A 16,826-nucleotide genomic window follows, 5' to 3' on the forward strand; every position below is an offset into this window, starting at 1 on the left:
TAGACAAGAATGTACTGTGTTCTGCAAAATGCCTTAATGAATAGTCTTAAGTAGCTGACATTTGATGTAAATCCACAGAAAATAAGATCTCAACAGGGTAGCCTGTCATCCTTATCTCTGTAGCTCGTGCACTTGACATGGTGAGATTATGTGGAATTGTAGAGGTGTGATAGCTGGTTTAGAAAGACGTGAAGGACAGGGTTTCTGTTCTAAAGAGCTTACAGTGACCATGAAAACAGACAGGGTAGGGATCCTGAATGTTTGAACAGCACTGATTAGCACATGCCACATCCATGCCAGTAACTTCTGTTGGGATTTCCGTATCACATTCTGTATCCTCTTATAGGAAAGGATAGTTGAGTGTTGAACTGGATTTCTGTATCTGAAAAAGCACAGATGACATGAGCACTGGGTAAAGTGTGATTTCCGGATTAGTAAAAAACAGATCTTAACATTTTTAAAGCAGATATCTAGGTCCCTGCCAGGATGGGGGCAGGAGGAGGGTCACAGTGAGGCTAGCATCATGCTTTCATGTTGCCACCCCTGCTGTAGTACCTGGCACAAGGCGACCGCGCTGCCTGCCGATCACCCTTTCTGAAGATCTGGGCCCAGTTTGTTCACTCGGCTGAACCAAAGGAGGACACTGGACTTCAGTTATTTCATGCCTACAAGCAGTAATTTAAGAAACACATGAGCAAAGCTGAAGCAAAGAATTACCCAGCTATTTTCCTTTTAGCTGTTAAACCTACTGGCTATAACACCCAGCCACACCCTCCACAGAAAGAAAAACCACATGCTGCTTCTTTAAACTGAATACATAAGAAACCAGGAAGGTTTTGAGAACCCCTGCAGTGTTTCCCTGCCTTTGTATCAGGGACTCATATAGAGCAAATGAACCTTCTTTTTCTGAAGTGTCGAGATCAGCTAATCCTGTATTTTACAAACCAGCATATTGTCTGCTGTTGAATGGGGTCAGGAGCTTTAATCTTTACTGACAACTGTTCCCCCCCTTTCTTTTTTTTTCTAGGAGGACAACTGTTAGTTTTGTGGCATACTGCTGCTCCACCCAGTGTCTGCAGACTTTTGACCTACTGAGTTGATAAACATTTAAAACTACTCAGGAGTGCTGCCAGTTTAAAGCTGCATTAGACGTCGTATCCCATTGGTACTGGAATACTGTGTGTGTGTGCGCCTGTGTGCCAAAGCAGCAGAAGTGCCCAGTCGGGAACACTAAGAGGCACTTAAATCCTGCCCTATCAAATTTGGATGAACTGCAGAAACTTTTCGGAAGTGTAAATACTAAGCTTTTAAAAGTATTAACTTCTCTCCGCTCCAAGACAGCATACAAACCAAACAAATTCACAAGCTCTGACTTCAGGATTTCCAGTATTTTTTAAATGTGGCTGTCTTCAGGTTGACCCATTGCATCATTTGAGGCAGTTTTCATTCCTCTAACAGGAAAAAAAAAAAAGGTTCAGTTATGACAAATGAGTTTTAACTTACTCACCCCCCCATCCTCTTCACCCCTACAGCTGGATTCAAGTGTGTAGATCTAAGCCTACAGAAACCTTTGATGGATCCCAGTGACTTTCCCACAGAATTTAGCTTCTCATCTTAATATTTTCCCCAGCAGAGTTATCCCAGTTGTATACCAAGTCTTTGACAGTTAACTGTGGTATTTAAATCCACATATTAAAAGCAGTTCTTTCTTTCTGGTATCATTAGAAGCCACACTGATTTAATTGGAGTAACTAGGATATGACTGGAGACTAAAGATCCTGTTTCAGTAAAGAAGGCTGGTACTGATGCCTGCACTAAGTGGTCTTGCTCCAGCATGTTTGAGGGTGTGTTTTCTTTATTTTCATTGCTCGAGTTCTTTATTTTTAAAAACACTTCCCCTTTTGCTTCTTTGAGTTCTTCAGGAAGAAGATGACTTTAAGTATCAATTTCACTTGAAGAAAACTAGTAATATGATAGTAAATATTTATCTATATTTATTATATTTTTACAATTGCAGACTATAGATCTGCAAAGAGTTGGTCTTCATCTTTTTCTAGATTCAGCATTTGGCTGATTTGTGAAAGTGTGTCAGTGGAGTGTGTGCCTCGGAGAAGGCTGGAAATCCGGGGGAACATATGTGTATCTCCATGCATAGGTATATATGCATACATAGATATCTTCACAGAAGGGCTGTAACATTTGTTTTGATATATTAATGGCAGATTTAGCGCAAATTTCCACTCACTATCATATTTGTGGGAATTCTTTTTTGCTAGATCTTGTTAATTTTAAATAAAGGACAAAGGATGGGAAAAAGGCCCAAAATGCCTGCATGACTTAAAAGTTTTAATTTTACACTGAAACAGTTTATACAAAATTAGCCCCTCTTGACTTGTTTTGGAATATATAATTATTTTTTTAATATGATGTGGGGTTTTTTTTTTTACTTTCTATTTCTTTGGTATGAAGTACTTGTTGATTTAGCACAGTGTGCTACTCTGTGCAGTAGGTAGTTACAAGCTGAAATAGATATGAATGAAACAGTTTGTTATAAAAATGGCAAGATAAAGGGACTTATTTGGTTGTATATTAGCATATGTTGTGGTGAGGTGTGCATACTTTGAAGGGAGGAGGCATTAAAATGTTTTCCTTTTGCCAAAGAAGCATTTGTTCCTGCTGCAGGATTCCTGGCATCTCTTCAATAAATAGAGTATCTTAAGAGCTTAAGAGAGTACCAAAAAGGCAGTTTTTGAGGGTGGAATTTTTAGGTTCTGCATGTCACTTGTAAAAGCTCTGCTGGTTTTATTGGGTTGGTTTTAGAGAGTTGAATTAGCATTAAGAAATGTAGAACTTAATCCTTCAGGAATGCAAGTATCATCTACTGTTTAAGAATTGTGAAACTTTCTAAAATAAATCCCATTTATTAAATCTGCTTTGCAGTAGGGGAAAGAGCCATGTCCAAACAGACTTTGTACTATTAGATTTCAGACTTTGTCATTTCACTGATTTGTTTCAATGTTGGTATCCCCAACAGGCCTTCCCACCCAGCGGGGTTTACCGCTGAAGCAGCAAAATGAATCTTCAGCTTTTTTCTTTTCCTTCAGTTCTACACAGTTGAGATGTAAATTGCCCATGTACAATTATACCTATATCAGAAATGTGCAAGTGTAGTACAGAGTCCTTTTTTTTTTTTTAAATGGATGATAAGAGAACTACAGTAGTGTTATAAATATTAATTTTTGATACAATACTCTGATCATGAATTTTCAGTATTATTTTTACTGTGGCTTCCTCTGTTTTTGAAGGAGATGTTTTGTTGGAAGTTTATTTGTCCTCTTTTTATACCAACTTATAGACTCTAAAACACAGTTTATTTCTGAATTCAGTCTGTAAATATTATTTTGGAGTTAAATCTTTTGATCAGCTACAAGGCATCGGCATTTGTTTCATTAGGAGTCAGTAAGAGTGGAGCTTGATATTTTTTTTTATTATTATTTAATTTTTTTTCTTTCTTCTTCCCATAATCCAATTATTTTTTTTATTGAGTTCATATCAGTCTCTTTATTATTGTCTACAAGTGCGGTTCAGAAGAAATTTAGTCTGTTCTATAAGGAGGATGAATCTTAACTAACACTTTAATAGATGATATTTCAAGAATGGAATGTTCAATGAATAAATGACTTAAACACGCAATTGAAGCTGAAATGTCATACCCTATTTTTGTAAAACAAGGAAGAGGAAAGCCAATATGTAGACTGAAAATGCCGCTTAAATTCATGTTTCTCTGATGTTTTTTTGATACAAACAGTGTTTGCATTCATCTGTATCTTTGGGTGATATTGTTCTACATTAAAATAACTCCATTCTCACTTGTCCAAATTTTTCTAAAGTTGTTCTACTGTAAGAGTATTTCATAACCAGCTAACATGAGAGCCAGCTATGCAAGTTGCAGAGGGGAGAGGGAGCTTGTTGCTGATTGAACTGTGCATCACTTGTTTTTCAATACAAGGTTTCACAATACTTGGACTTCTCTTTAATGCGTTTATTTCTAGGTAATTTTTGATTGCTTGCTCTTGTTCGTCAGGTTAGTTCACATTGAGGTAAATTTTTCCTTGTACTGCAAAAAATCTAGTTCCAGCAGTTGAAAAAATTGACCATTTTTAAAGGGCTTTTTGTCATAAAAGTAGGTCTTAGCTCTCTGCTTAGAGTAGGAGCAGAAGTTTCTGTGATTTTTTTTTTTTTTTTTTCTAGGTGTTATAAAGAGAAAGGTACAGGAGAGAAATGAGAGAAAATAAGGCTTTAACCCATTGATATGGCTATAAATTTTTTCTGAGTAAAGATTAACTCCTAATGTGATTAGGGAGCACAGCCATAATTTTTGCTTATGTTGTGATAACAGGCACCATGTTAATAAAATTGGGACCCTACTGCTTATAGAGGTAACTTTTTGTTCTGCCACAAAGAAGACCGAGGAACCTCTGGCTTAGTTAAAAAATACTACTTGAGCGGTTTTACCGTGGACACTGTTACATTTGGAGCACTGTTCTTGGGAACCTTCCTGTTACTCCCCCAGAGGATCAGAAATACAAATGTCCTTTCCTGTGAGAAGAACAAGGTCTACTATCAAGAAGTGCGTATTTTTCTGTTTTGGCCTGATGCTTCTCTTGGGCTCTTATTGAAGTTCATTACAAACCTTCTATTTACTTCGTTGCGGTGAGGTTAAGGTCTTACACTGAGCAGAGCGGAGCTGTTTATTGCCAAGTTGGCTTCAATTCTTACATATCGAATTCTGCTGAATCCCTTTTTCTGGCATGAAGGGAGGATGAGACTGTTGTAACACCCGTGTGGTAGCAGCGTGTCAGGTTTTACTGACATCGCAGCCAAGTTGAAGACTGGAGAGTGACAAACCTTTCACTAGAGAGGAGGACCTTTTTTTGAAGGCCACTGTGGCCCCATCAGGGTACCACTGATAACAGAAGAACTTTTGCCTTGATGTCAGTGGAGGATGGATCAAGTTTTAATTTATGAGAGAGAAGAACGTGTTTTATCGTCTTTGTATTTCTCGCAAAAACTGGGACAATGACACTGAAGTCCATGCCTGCTGCTAGGCAGCCTCTCTATCTGCAGCTGAACTTGTGTAATTCCAAGACATAACTATCTTTGCCTCTTACCTCCCTCTTAAAACTACTCACGTTGTTGCAAAATGTTATAGTTAACTTGTGATGGAAGAGACTGAGTAAATTGAATCCAGAGTTTTTATTACTTTTTGTATTACAGACCTGTTTTGTAGGAGACCAAAGGTCTGGTGGAAAGAAATGGCAAGGCTCATGTGAAGTCTTCATTGCTTTTGCTTTTATGTGCCCTTCTTTGGATTACAACTTGAACTTGGATTGCAACTGAGTTTGTTCTATGTCTGTTGGAAGCATATGTGTATTGCTTTTTTGCTCTGTATTAACCAAATGTCACTTAGTGTGAAGGTGAGCTTGCTAGATGTTTTATTTAAAGTTAGTGGTGCAATTTATTGTATGTGCTTGTTAATAAACTATATTTTTGGATAGAATTACAGTCCATTAAAGTTAACTAAATTCTTGCTCCTGGGGCTATTAAGCTATGTTAGGATGTAGCATTTAATTTACATTCAGTTCATTTGCATAGTAATTAGCTAATAAGTCTCTTGTCCCACGGCTGAAGAGGTGGGCTGAAGACACTTCTTAAAACACTACCAAGCCCAAAACACCACTTCAGTTCACTTAATCCCTTTGTCTCAGACAATGTAGTTCACCAGATCTTGCACAATAGGAACAAAACCATATGGAAGCGTTACTTTAGACCCTTGTATGGATTGATCAAAGAAAAATAACTTTCAATAGGGCTGTATTAAGTGCCACCCTGATAGTCCATAAATGTGGCTGTCGTTCATGTATTATTTACTAAGCAGCATTCAGCAGCTTTTTTTCCCCTCATCTAACAGATATCATAGGAACAAGGTTGCCAAAAATAAGTAGAAATTAAGCATCTGTTTTCCCAGTTATTTCACTCCTTACTGTGCAGCATTTTGCTTCAAAGCTGCTACTCTGTATCTGTTCTGATGAGTTCTTTGGAGTTGGATGCTGTCTGAATTATTGTATGTGTATTGGGTGAATACTAGCATATCCATTCTTAAATGAGACCTGTGTTGGTCAAGGTGACTCTGAACATCAGTTATAATGGATGCCTTGAAGGGTTCAGATGCCATTCAAACTTCCCTGATGCTTCTTTGCTAGTACGTTTACAATGACTTGCCTTTTCAGTATTTTACAAATGACAACATAAATTTCCCTCCCCTTGCAATGTAGGTAGCCTCTGTTTGCCAGGCAGCAGGAGGAGGATGCAAGTCCCTTAATAAGTGAGATGGGGGGGAGAACAACCCTTAACCTATAACTTTTACCAACCACTGCTGTGTCCCTTATGAATTAGAAAGAAACAAATGGGAGAGCTTAACATCCTTTTCCTTTGCAATTAAAAGTACTTGGCATAAATGCAAGCTAAGTGGAAACTTCAGTGGCTGAATAATGCTATTGTATGCAGGAAATGAGAGGAGCTGAGATCTCGCTTGGAAAGGCACTGGATGTTTTGTGACTTCTAAGCCAAGATTTAGGGCTCTTCTATGTGGTGACATTTTGGGAACTTGAGAACTGAATTGAACCACTGCATCTGCATCCCCCAACTTCAGTAATCACTTAATATTACAGTAGAGCACTCTCTATTCTGCACTGAAAAATCCTACCGGTATTCCCTGTAGCTGGCTCAGGAGCCTGGGAGCGGCCATTTATAACTATCAGATTTCTGTCTGCTACTTCAGCAAGAAAGAGAGCAAGAGTTGACCGAATGCTTTCTTTATCTTTTGACGTTTTAAATAATAAAAGCCTCATAGCATGCTTTTTCAGCACCCGTTATGCCCTTCAGACATCTCCCCCCCGCTCCCAGGCAAAAGACCTTGACACATCTGTGAGAGATCTTGAGTCTCAAGAATGAAAGCAGTTCTGTTGTCAGAGGTGCTGAAGTGATTTGACTTTCTGATGATGCCTTCCAAGTGGCAATCAAGGGCTAATTTCTCAAGTACCCTGATGCTCTTTTGTATGTTCATGAGGAATGTAAATATTGACTGGCTCTTTCTGTCAAAGAAAGCTGTCAGTCATGGATTCCTGTTCTGTTGCTAAATATGACTACAACCGCGCTATGAGGACCAGCGCCTTGAAGGTGTTCTGCTGTCATTTTCTGTGAACGTCATGAAGTTAGGAGGTTTAGTTTTTTCTTCAGATCAATTGAGAAAGCTTTCCTGTAATGAAAAATGCAATACTGAGTTTGTTTATTGATTGGTACTATGAATATTCTCTTAAGTGCACTATTACAACAGCAAATCAAGCTATTCTAGTAGAAAGCAAAAAAATTCCATTTTGGTGCAGGTAAGGTCCACTGGAAAGCTAGCGTTTTGTGTTAAGAATGAGAAACTGCTAGGGCACATAATTCATGATAGAACGGAGAAATGGTCCAAAGATGCTGACAACATTGCCTAGATCTTATGAAACAATATTTAAAAAGATAACCAATGTTTCTTCTGGGTCGAGTATTAACTAATGGTGGTGTCAAATATGCCCCATTCTGCTTTTGTTGGTCGACTTTCTGACTCCTGTAATTCTGCACTTGTAACTATTATATCAATCTTTTTAGGTTTCCTTTATACTTTAGAGCTCTAACCATTGATTTTTATTGTTTAAGCCATTAGAAGAATCAAGCTGAATATTCGTGGGTCAGTTTGTGATAACTGTGATTGCTTCGCTGGCACTGAAGTTTCGAAACAGTCTGAGCATGGACTTGAATTTGGCTGCCTTTGCTTTTGCCTTGTCTCTGTTGGCTCTCTAATTTCATTTTGCAAAAAGCCAAATCAATGTAGATGATACGTGAAGAGAAGAGTTACCAAGAAAAACAGCTTTAATTTTCTTCAGAAAGCCTAGCTTGGAATAGGGCTGTCAAGGTCTCCTGTATGAATTCTAGGTAAGTGCTCTTTTTAAAGTAGGATGAAAAACAGCAAGTTGTCCAGGCAGTAGAGAACCCCATGTCTAAAAGTACCAGGATTAATTATTCTGTATATTCACACCTTACTGTTCTATATCTTTGTTCCTATGAAAACCGAGTAACTGCCACAATAAGGAGTTAGTTTGTGTCTTACATCTTTGTCAAATTAAGATTGGTGTTATACTTTTACTGATACGCTCATTACTCTCACAGTGTAATACCTCTTCTTTCTCTTCCTGTATAGTATATAGTATATATAGTATATAGTATATATACTATATAGTATATATACTATATAGTATATATAGTATAGTACAAATAACAGCCCTTCCTTCCTCTCGGTCCTCACTCCTGACTAGAAAACGATGCTCCGTTCTCTAGTCACTACACAAACTCTTGCTGTGGTCCCATTTTCACTAATATTAAAGCAGTGTGTTACCTGCACAGTGACACAGGTTTGTTCTTCATCAGGCAAAAGCACCTAATCACGTTTCTGTAAAATTATCTAGATCACAAATATGCATTCTGTTCTGGCTGCAGATGAATAGACTGAAATTAATGGATTCATTTATATTAAATCAGTACTTCATATCAGATTTTTAGATCTAGCAGTATCTAACACTGGCTCTAAAGCATCCATGATGAAACATGGGGGCTCAAATTTCTCCAATAGCTCTGTCTAAACTGCAGCCAAACTTTTGTCTGATTCCTGTAAGGATACTTGGGAGAAGGTTTGAATTGTAAACCTCTGTTTAATTATCTCCTTTTTCCTTCCTCCCTCAAGGAAGCTCAAATGGTGCAGGAACTGATACCTACTAGCTAGAGATTTTTTTCCAGGTCAGTGCTGAGCGGGTTCCCCTCCCTGCCCTGTCGGGTGGCACGCTGTCTGACATCCCTGCCCAGCTCGCAGCTCTCTGGCCCCAGGCTGCAAAGATGAAAAATATTGATTCCAGTCCATCTCATTGAAGTATTATCATGAGGTGTTCACAGACATGCTGGGACTAGTCTTTTACTTACAGGAACGTTTATCCAGGGGGGGGTCTAGTGTGTTATGTAGCAAGAAGCTGCAAGAGGGAGAATGAATTTACTGTTTTCATTTACAGTCAGTAGCCTGAGACCTTACTGTGGCTTTAGCTATTCTTGATTAATTTCATATGTGGATGCTCCTATTCCAGAATAATAGTGCCTTGTTGTTAAAGAATTTAATTCCTTTAATTTCATTTGGGAATAAGTACATCCACACACCTGGTATTTAAATCTGAAATAACTACTTCTTCATAAATTTATACCCTGCTCGGTTCTGGATCAGATCTCATGTGTAGCTAAATCCTTGTATTCATTTAACAAGACCTGATTTATTGTTTAAAATTCTTTCTTTTGGGAAGTACCTGGTTGGAAAATAAAACTCCGCTTGCAAGGATAAAATTGGGGGGGGAATATAAAAATTCTGAAAACAATTGGTTTGGAAGGACTGCATTGGAAAACATTGTTATATGTCAGATCTTATTCTACTGTTTTATTCTGAAACATCTGTCTTTTGACACTTCAAAAAAATTATTTTGATATAATATTTCAAATTGAGAAATACAGCTTTGAAACATGGCTTGGAATATTTAAGTTTTCTGCCATGAAAATGTCTTTTACGTCTCCACCATCACATTTTCTGATGAAAACACAACTGGCAGGAATGGTTTGGACTGACTTTGCGCTGCCCAGGTGTCAAGGTAAGAAACTGCACTCGGAAGTCCCTCTCTTATGCAGAGCCCTCCTTGCTGGATGTGATTTGAGTTCCCTAGACACAAGCCAAGGCTGCCGCGGGGTCTCGGTAACCGCCGTTAGCTCTGTGTCCCTTGGGAGGCTGGTGAGGGAGGCACTGATTAGATGCTTTCCTCTCCGACCTGTCTTCCTCCTCTGGCTGGGAAAAGCACAGTGTCCTCGGGCCTGTGGAGCAGCATGGTGGTGACGGTAACGTGCTCCCCCTTGTTGTCTGTTTCCCAATGTGCCTTGCTGCTCTGGTGCAATGCTTTAGTTTAAAGCTTACTGCTTCTTAGCTGCATGGATCTGCTTCAGCTGCCAGAGGGGCCTTGCTGTCAAAGGAAAGATGTGCGCTTCCACAGTGCAGCATGTGCACCGTGAATGCGTAAGCACAGGGGAGAGCTTTCCTGAAGATGTATTACTAAGCTCTTTAAGATTTAATACCCTCCTGAAGTTCAAACCAGTGTAAGGGAAGGCTTAAGCAGCTTAATGGGTTAAAATGATCCATGACTGTGTCCTTCAGACAGTTTAAAGACCCTGTAGCAACCCAAGCGGGCCACCTGTTCCTCTCCCAGACAAACAGGTTACCCTCCTGACCTTTATTCTGCCACCCTTCAGTTTTGCCTGGCCTGGCTCCATGTGTGGAGTGATTGTTCTGAAGTTTGTCATTGTTTAAAATGCCACTTGCCAGAGTTTAATGTGCACAGCTGCAACCTGAGCCGTCGCCGTGTGTTAATAAGACTAAAACCGTTGGGCTGACACCAAAAGATCTGCTTGCACTTGGCATGTCATAAATTAACATCATTCTTACCTGCCAGGGATGATTCACTGCTGGCTCAAAGAATATTTAAACTTTAGAGGATGCCAACAAACTGGGCGGTGGTTTGACCTGCCACGTGGCCTGAGACTGCTGCTTTTCTCTCTGCCTCCGCCTTCCCTCTGTTGCAGTGTCGGGAAACAGAAGCTCTTTATGGCGTTATGAGAGCTCGTGTTTGTGTGCCGCCCTGGCCGTCCTGCCCCCATCTGCCAAAGGGCTGGCCTGTTTGTGGGGAGATCCTCGCTGGCTTTCAAATTCCTAACTGGATTGTTACTGCTGGTTTTGGGAGTAGTCCTGGGGGTTAATGCTTGACTAGGCTGTAGCCTGTCATTGCAGCAGCTTCAGAAGGCTTTCTTCCCACAAATCGTGCCTACTCTAGGCAGGCAGGGTTGTGACGGCCTCTTAGCATCCCAGAAACTGCGTATAAATTTCATGTTAGCGGAGTACGCTTGACCGACTAACAGCTTACAGCAGGTGGGTTAAGCTGGTGCCCGTGCTAGGCAGCATAGGAGGCGGAAAGGGATGCCCCACGTGGAAACGATGGAGATCGTATTGCAGGGTTATATGCCAGAGGTTGAACGTGCTCCTCGGAGCCCAGACTCTGGGGCTCCAGCGTCACAGCGACCGTCTAGGAGCGGGGTGCTGGTCTGTCCCGAGGGGCTTGCGGAGAGGGGAGCAGTGCTGCTCTCACGTTTATTCACTTGCTTCCCCGCTGCATCCAGGGAACCGCAGGGTCAGAGGCTGCAGTGCGGCCCTGGGAATGGGAACGGTCCCCCTGGGCTGTTGCAGGGCAGACAGACGTAGGAGATAAGAAAGGATAGGAGACAGTTAAAGACGTTTTTGCCCTTCCTCACTGAAGTCTGTGAATGGGGGGAGAAGGTGGGTATCTCTGGTGGACTGGGGAGGTATTCGTATATCCCTCAATAGAGACCAGGCCTTTTTATAATGACTTGGGATTTGTCTCCTCGCTCTTTTCCCTCAGGGCTAACGTGTTCCGTATAAAATAATGAGAAGGCATAATGTGCTCCTTCAGTTCAAACTGCTCCTTTGCTTTCCATGGTGTCTGCATTGCCTATTTACCTTGGCTCATCCAAATCATTTGTTAAATACCAAGTGTGCAGAAGCAGTCCTGTGTGGACGTTGGACCCTTGAAGTCTCGCTATAGACATCAGGAGGGATAGAAACAGACCCCATATCTGTCTGAGATGTGTTTGAATCTGGAAATCGAAAGTGTTGTACAGAACAGGGTGTAACCATGATTTGGTTAGGGGTAATTATGGTAGGCAATGCCAACAGCAGGCTGCAGTCCTTCTCATGTTCCCCACCGCAACTGCATACAGGCTGGCAATTTAACCCTGATGTAACTATTTCATTATAGTCATCAATCTATCCATTACCTTTTGTTATCTTTTCCAATAGGAAAAAAAAAAAAAATTACAAATGGTCCACTATGTGTAAGTGGTAAGAAATGAGGAATCCTGGAAAGGGATCATCCTGTTCAGCAGGACAGACAGGAGAGCTGACCCCGCAGCCCCGGCTTACCTAATGCCACGATTCGGACTGCAGCATGCTCACCTCCTGCATCAGCACCGCTGAAGCACGTTCAGAGCAGGAGCAGAGGTTAGACAGTGTCTAGGACAAGGACTGCCGCTCTCCTCTGCTCAGCTTGCAGACAGATGGTGATTGCTGCCTGAGCTGCATAAAGGCTTACGCTGTCTATATTTTATTTTGTGGGTAGTGCGGGTTGTTGGGTTTTATTATTTTCTCTTTCTGCAAGGCTAACATGGAGTGTAGAGCTGGTTGCTGGGCAGTGGGGACTGCAGTTGGTAATAAAGGTCTGTTTTCTCACTTTCTCTATTTTTGTCTCTGGGCAGGATGAGGCACATCAGGGGAAAATCTGACTTGAAACAGAAGCTCAATTTTAAGTTGGAGTTAGACAGTCCTGCCGAGAGCGGTTTGCTTACACCACAGCTGTCCGTCATCTCAGGGCACACCGCTGTGACTGCTCATGCAATGGCAGCCCCTGGGGTTTGGTGCCACTTCTCTCCTGGACAATAGGTCTAAAGTAGGGTACAGTATTACACCAAACCGTGATCCCCTCATGAGTGTGCAAAGTGGTGTTCTGATGCCTAGGGCAGGATGTTTGCCTTGTTGTCCCCTAGCTCCCACAGGTCTTGTGAACATACTGAAAAGGTGACACATGAGGGAATGGTCTTTATCAGGCACTGGAGTCAGGACTCCTGGGTCTTCCACCTTTTCTTCCTGTTTTAGGCACCTACAGAAGTTCTATGTGAGATGTGTCTCTGTGTGCGAGACCCCGCTGGTGGTCTGTTATTTGCAGAAGGATTTTTTGCTTGCAAGGAGAATTTTGCAATCACCAAGTGAAAACTGCTCTTCGGAACAACTCTGATTTTGGTACAAACCTCTGAATCTCTCCAGGTGAGTCTGTTTTCAGCAAGGTCACCGGATATCCTCACATCTGCTCAGATGAGGAGATGAGTGAATCCAGCTGAACTGCATTTTGTGTGTGCCCTCTCTAAAATGAACTGCAGAGCAGATAAATTCTTTACCCCTTGCCCCTGCCAGCTCTGCAAATTGCAGCTTCTTTCAAAGCTGAAGTGAAAAGCGCAGAGGCAGGACTGCCACAGCACCATCGCGAGCGTCAGCTGAGAGGCAGGCTGCAACAAGCCTAGACATGTACCGGAGTCACTGCCCAGTCTGGGAGGGGGGATGCCAGCCATGCTGCTCCATGGACAGCACTGGGATGGGTTTTTTTCTTATAACTTCAGTTTGAGGCAAGGGAGAATCAGTGCTCAGCACTGCTGGAAGTGGGAGGAAGGGCTTTGCCCCCTCTGAATTGCTGGTCAGTAGATGTTGCAGCAAGAGTCTGTAGTTAATATTACTGGATTTTCTTTTTTGCTGGTATAAAGATGATCAGAATCTGGCCTAGGGTGAGGGTGTTTGTGCTTTGGCAGTGGGTGTGAAAGGAGAAACTCCAGAGGGTTGGGCGGCAACACGCTAGTTCTGTTCTCTTCCGTAGATGGCCTTCCGGAGACACGCTGGGTGAGTGGAAAAAGTAATGAAATTCCCAGAGCCTCCTGGTGCACTACCAAGGTATTCTTGCCAGCTTTCCAGCCCGAGATGTTGGTGCAGCTGGAGGGGCCAGCTCCAAAGATAGAGCTGATTGCAGATTAACCCCCACCATGGCAGGAGGATTATGGAGAGAGATGTTTTCTTCACCTGTGAAATAGCACACGCTATAGCCGCAGTGGCCTTTGGGGTAAAATTAGCTGAATAAAGGGCTCACAGTAGATCGAGCTCTTTTCAAACTGCCTGTCTTTTTTGAAAGCTCATTTATTTATTCTGGTTCACAAACTGAGCAGTACAAACAGCAGTAAAAATGTGATGCATCCCAAATTCTAGCTGTGAGGATGGGTTTCATGACCACTGCAGTCTGCACAAGGTCTTTTAGATCCAAACCATCTGTGGGGCTCAGAGTATGCAAACTATTCATGTTGTCTTAAAGATTTACCAGGGAGCAGGGCCTTAATGTGCCAGAATCTGTAAGAAAACAGAGACCTGCACCACTGACAGTCCTGAGGGTCTTGTTTTAAGCTTCTATTGAATAGATTGATCATTGTCCTGCAGCATTTAGTGGTGGAGAAAAAAGCAGGAAGGGGGTTTAACAAGTGTCTCATATGGTTTGTGTTGTCTCTGCTATGCTGAACCTTTCTTTCTGCTCACACAGCAGGGTTTTTCTTTGCCTCTGTTTCCTTTGTGCAGATGGTAGCAATAGGTTTCGTTTCCCCCCCAGCCGTCAAATTAACAGCCTTGGCGAGCTTTCATTTGCTGGCTAGTTTTGGGTGGTGCTGGAGGATTGCTCCACTCAGTACATTTCCAAGACTGGCTTTTTAACCCAAGCTCTAGAAAAACAAACTTTTTTTTTGTTTGTTTATTTGTTTGAGAGAAGGGACCTTGGGAAAGCAGATATGAAATTTGCTCTGACTGTGTTTTTTGTGCTGAAGGAGTTGGCTTTGAGTTGCATTAGGATAGCAGATTGGCTTCTTGCACAAATCTCCCACAAGCAATGGGCTGAATTGGGAAAAGCTGGTGGGCAGAGGTACTGGAAACAATCTTCTGCTGTGTTAAAGCATCTGCAGGAGGGACTAATGAAAACTCTGGCCTGCAAACTCCACAGCAAAGCTTTCTAATCCATCCAGTTGCACAGATCGGCTTCAGAATACGATATCCTAAGCTTGTGAATTTGCAATGTGATTTTCTCTTCTTTCCCCCCGTCACAGTAATCCAATACGATATCAAAGAGCAATTGTAGAATGGCAACCCCTCGCCATTCTCCAGTGGCGCTAGTAGCAATATTTAGCTTACAGAGAAATTAGTGGTCTGAACTGCTCCATTGATACAAATGCTGATGCAAGTGGATTCTAACCAGAAACAGGTGAAGAATAACCATTTTTGTTCTATAAATGTAACAACTCAAGCCAAAGGAAGAGATGGGCACTAGGTTTCCTAAACCTTTATAGAAAGCCTGTGGGAGGGATATAAACTGAGCCAAGTGCTCCTGAGTCCAGGTCCTTGTGCCTTTGCTATTCTATGTTTTGAGATATATATATGTATTTTTATATATATTAAAATATATATATTTTATATATATAATATGTGTATATATGTACAGCATATACAGTTTATATGCTAAGGGAACTTAGCACAAATTTAAAGTTCTTTCATTGCCTGCCTGCATGCCTTTCTAACTCAAACAGCTCTGCTCTTGGCATCTTTCTGTAGTACAGCAGCAAGTGTGGGCACATCTAGATTGGCAGCTTTGTGCATTCTTAGTGCATCTTCACCTTTTGGGATTTACTTTGTGGCAGAGACCTGTAACGTGCTAGAGACTGTAGAACCCAGGCTTTTGGCTATCTCCTCTATCCTGAGGATGTAGTTTGAAATATTTGCTCATCAGGTGTTTCATTTAAACTTAGTTCTACTTGAAAAAGAACCTGTATATCCAATCTACTGCCATGCCAGGAACAACAAAAGATACAGAGACACTGCTCAGCCTTGCGTTTGTTTCTCACATGCGTTCCAGGACTGCTCTCCTCAAACCTCCTCCCTGGTTGTTTTTATCTGTTTCTACAGCCGTATGTCTCCAAAGGAAGGACCGGCTCTGCCATTTGAGCAATCCTCCTCCATCTGCTGCTACTGCTCCTATTACTGTAGCTCTGTGTGAAGTGGCAACTCGGTGACGCCAGGCTTGCAGCCACTTCATCAGTCTCTCTGTCATTGCTTGTGTGTTTCCAAAAACCCGTGCTAGGTGAGGTCATCACAAACTTGCATTTTAGTGCTAGGCTTCAATGGGTTTAAGTTTGTTAGGAATAAGACCACTGCCATTGGCAACTAGGCTACCTAGGATAAAACTTCACTGTGCATTCAGACCAGCTATTCTTGGGGAAACAGCCAACTGCTCTTGCTGTGAGTTAGCTCCCAAATGTGGTCTTTACAAGCCTGCCCTCACCATGAGGGATAAGACCATGGACAAAAACTAGTCAGATCTATTCCATAGTTTCTGTTCTCTGTAGGCTAAACCTGTGCTCTAGGTTTAATTCCCACCTCCTGCTAGACTTCTGTTTCAGTAGAAGCTGTAGTCTGCACAGCTGGCCTCAGATTTCCTGCGGGGGTAAGCAAAAAGGAGTCAGAGGTGCTTCTGAAGTTTTCTATCCTTATCAATGTGTGATACTAAGGGTAAAACCAGGCCTCTCATAGAGCATCGGAGAGGCCAGGTCTCTGTTGCCCTGTGTGGGGTTGTATTGAGATGGATGTGGACTGCACAGCCTGGAACACCAGTTGTTTGTTTTAATTTACAAATTAAAAATAAAACCATGTTTATTTGCATCAGTTGAGGGGTCTTTTTCTCACAGCTGCTTGAAAAGTGAGTTCTAGCTGCCAAGTAAAATAAGGTTTAATGTTACAACGTACTCTGGGAAGGGCAGAGCTGGTAATTACTCTGCAGGCAGCAAGACACTAGTAGGTGCAACATAGAGAAATGCATGTGAAATGCAGAACTCGGCTGTGGTTTGTGGCAGATGTGGCATTGAGCTGCAGGAAGGTGTTGCAAAGTGGCAGCCACCTACAGCGAGCAAGCCCTGAGCCTGTGTAGGTGAGGAAGCTGTGTGTGTCCTCGGGG

The 16,826-nt window shown here is 41.9% G+C and overlaps 1 protein-coding gene across 6 annotated transcripts in view; it reads left to right on the plus strand.

The window, feature by feature from the left end:
• LRRC28 (leucine rich repeat containing 28) overlaps positions 1-5,509 on the plus strand; it is a 54,573-nt gene extending 49,064 nt beyond the window's left edge. For all 6 annotated transcript variants that reach the window (XM_082322399.1, XM_082322401.1, XM_082322400.1 and 3 more), the window contains one exon: positions 1,028-5,509. In XM_082322399.1, coding sequence (XP_082178525.1) covers positions 1,028-1,100 — 73 coding nt within the window. In that variant the 3' untranslated portion in view covers positions 1,101-5,509. The remainder of the gene's footprint in view (positions 1-1,027) is intronic.
• Positions 5,510-16,826: the final 11,317 nt, after the last annotated feature.

This window comes from Platalea leucorodia (assembly GCF_965183815.1).
Source record: "Platalea leucorodia genome assembly, chromosome: 9".
Lineage (NCBI taxonomy): Eukaryota > Metazoa > Chordata > Aves > Pelecaniformes > Threskiornithidae > Platalea > Platalea leucorodia.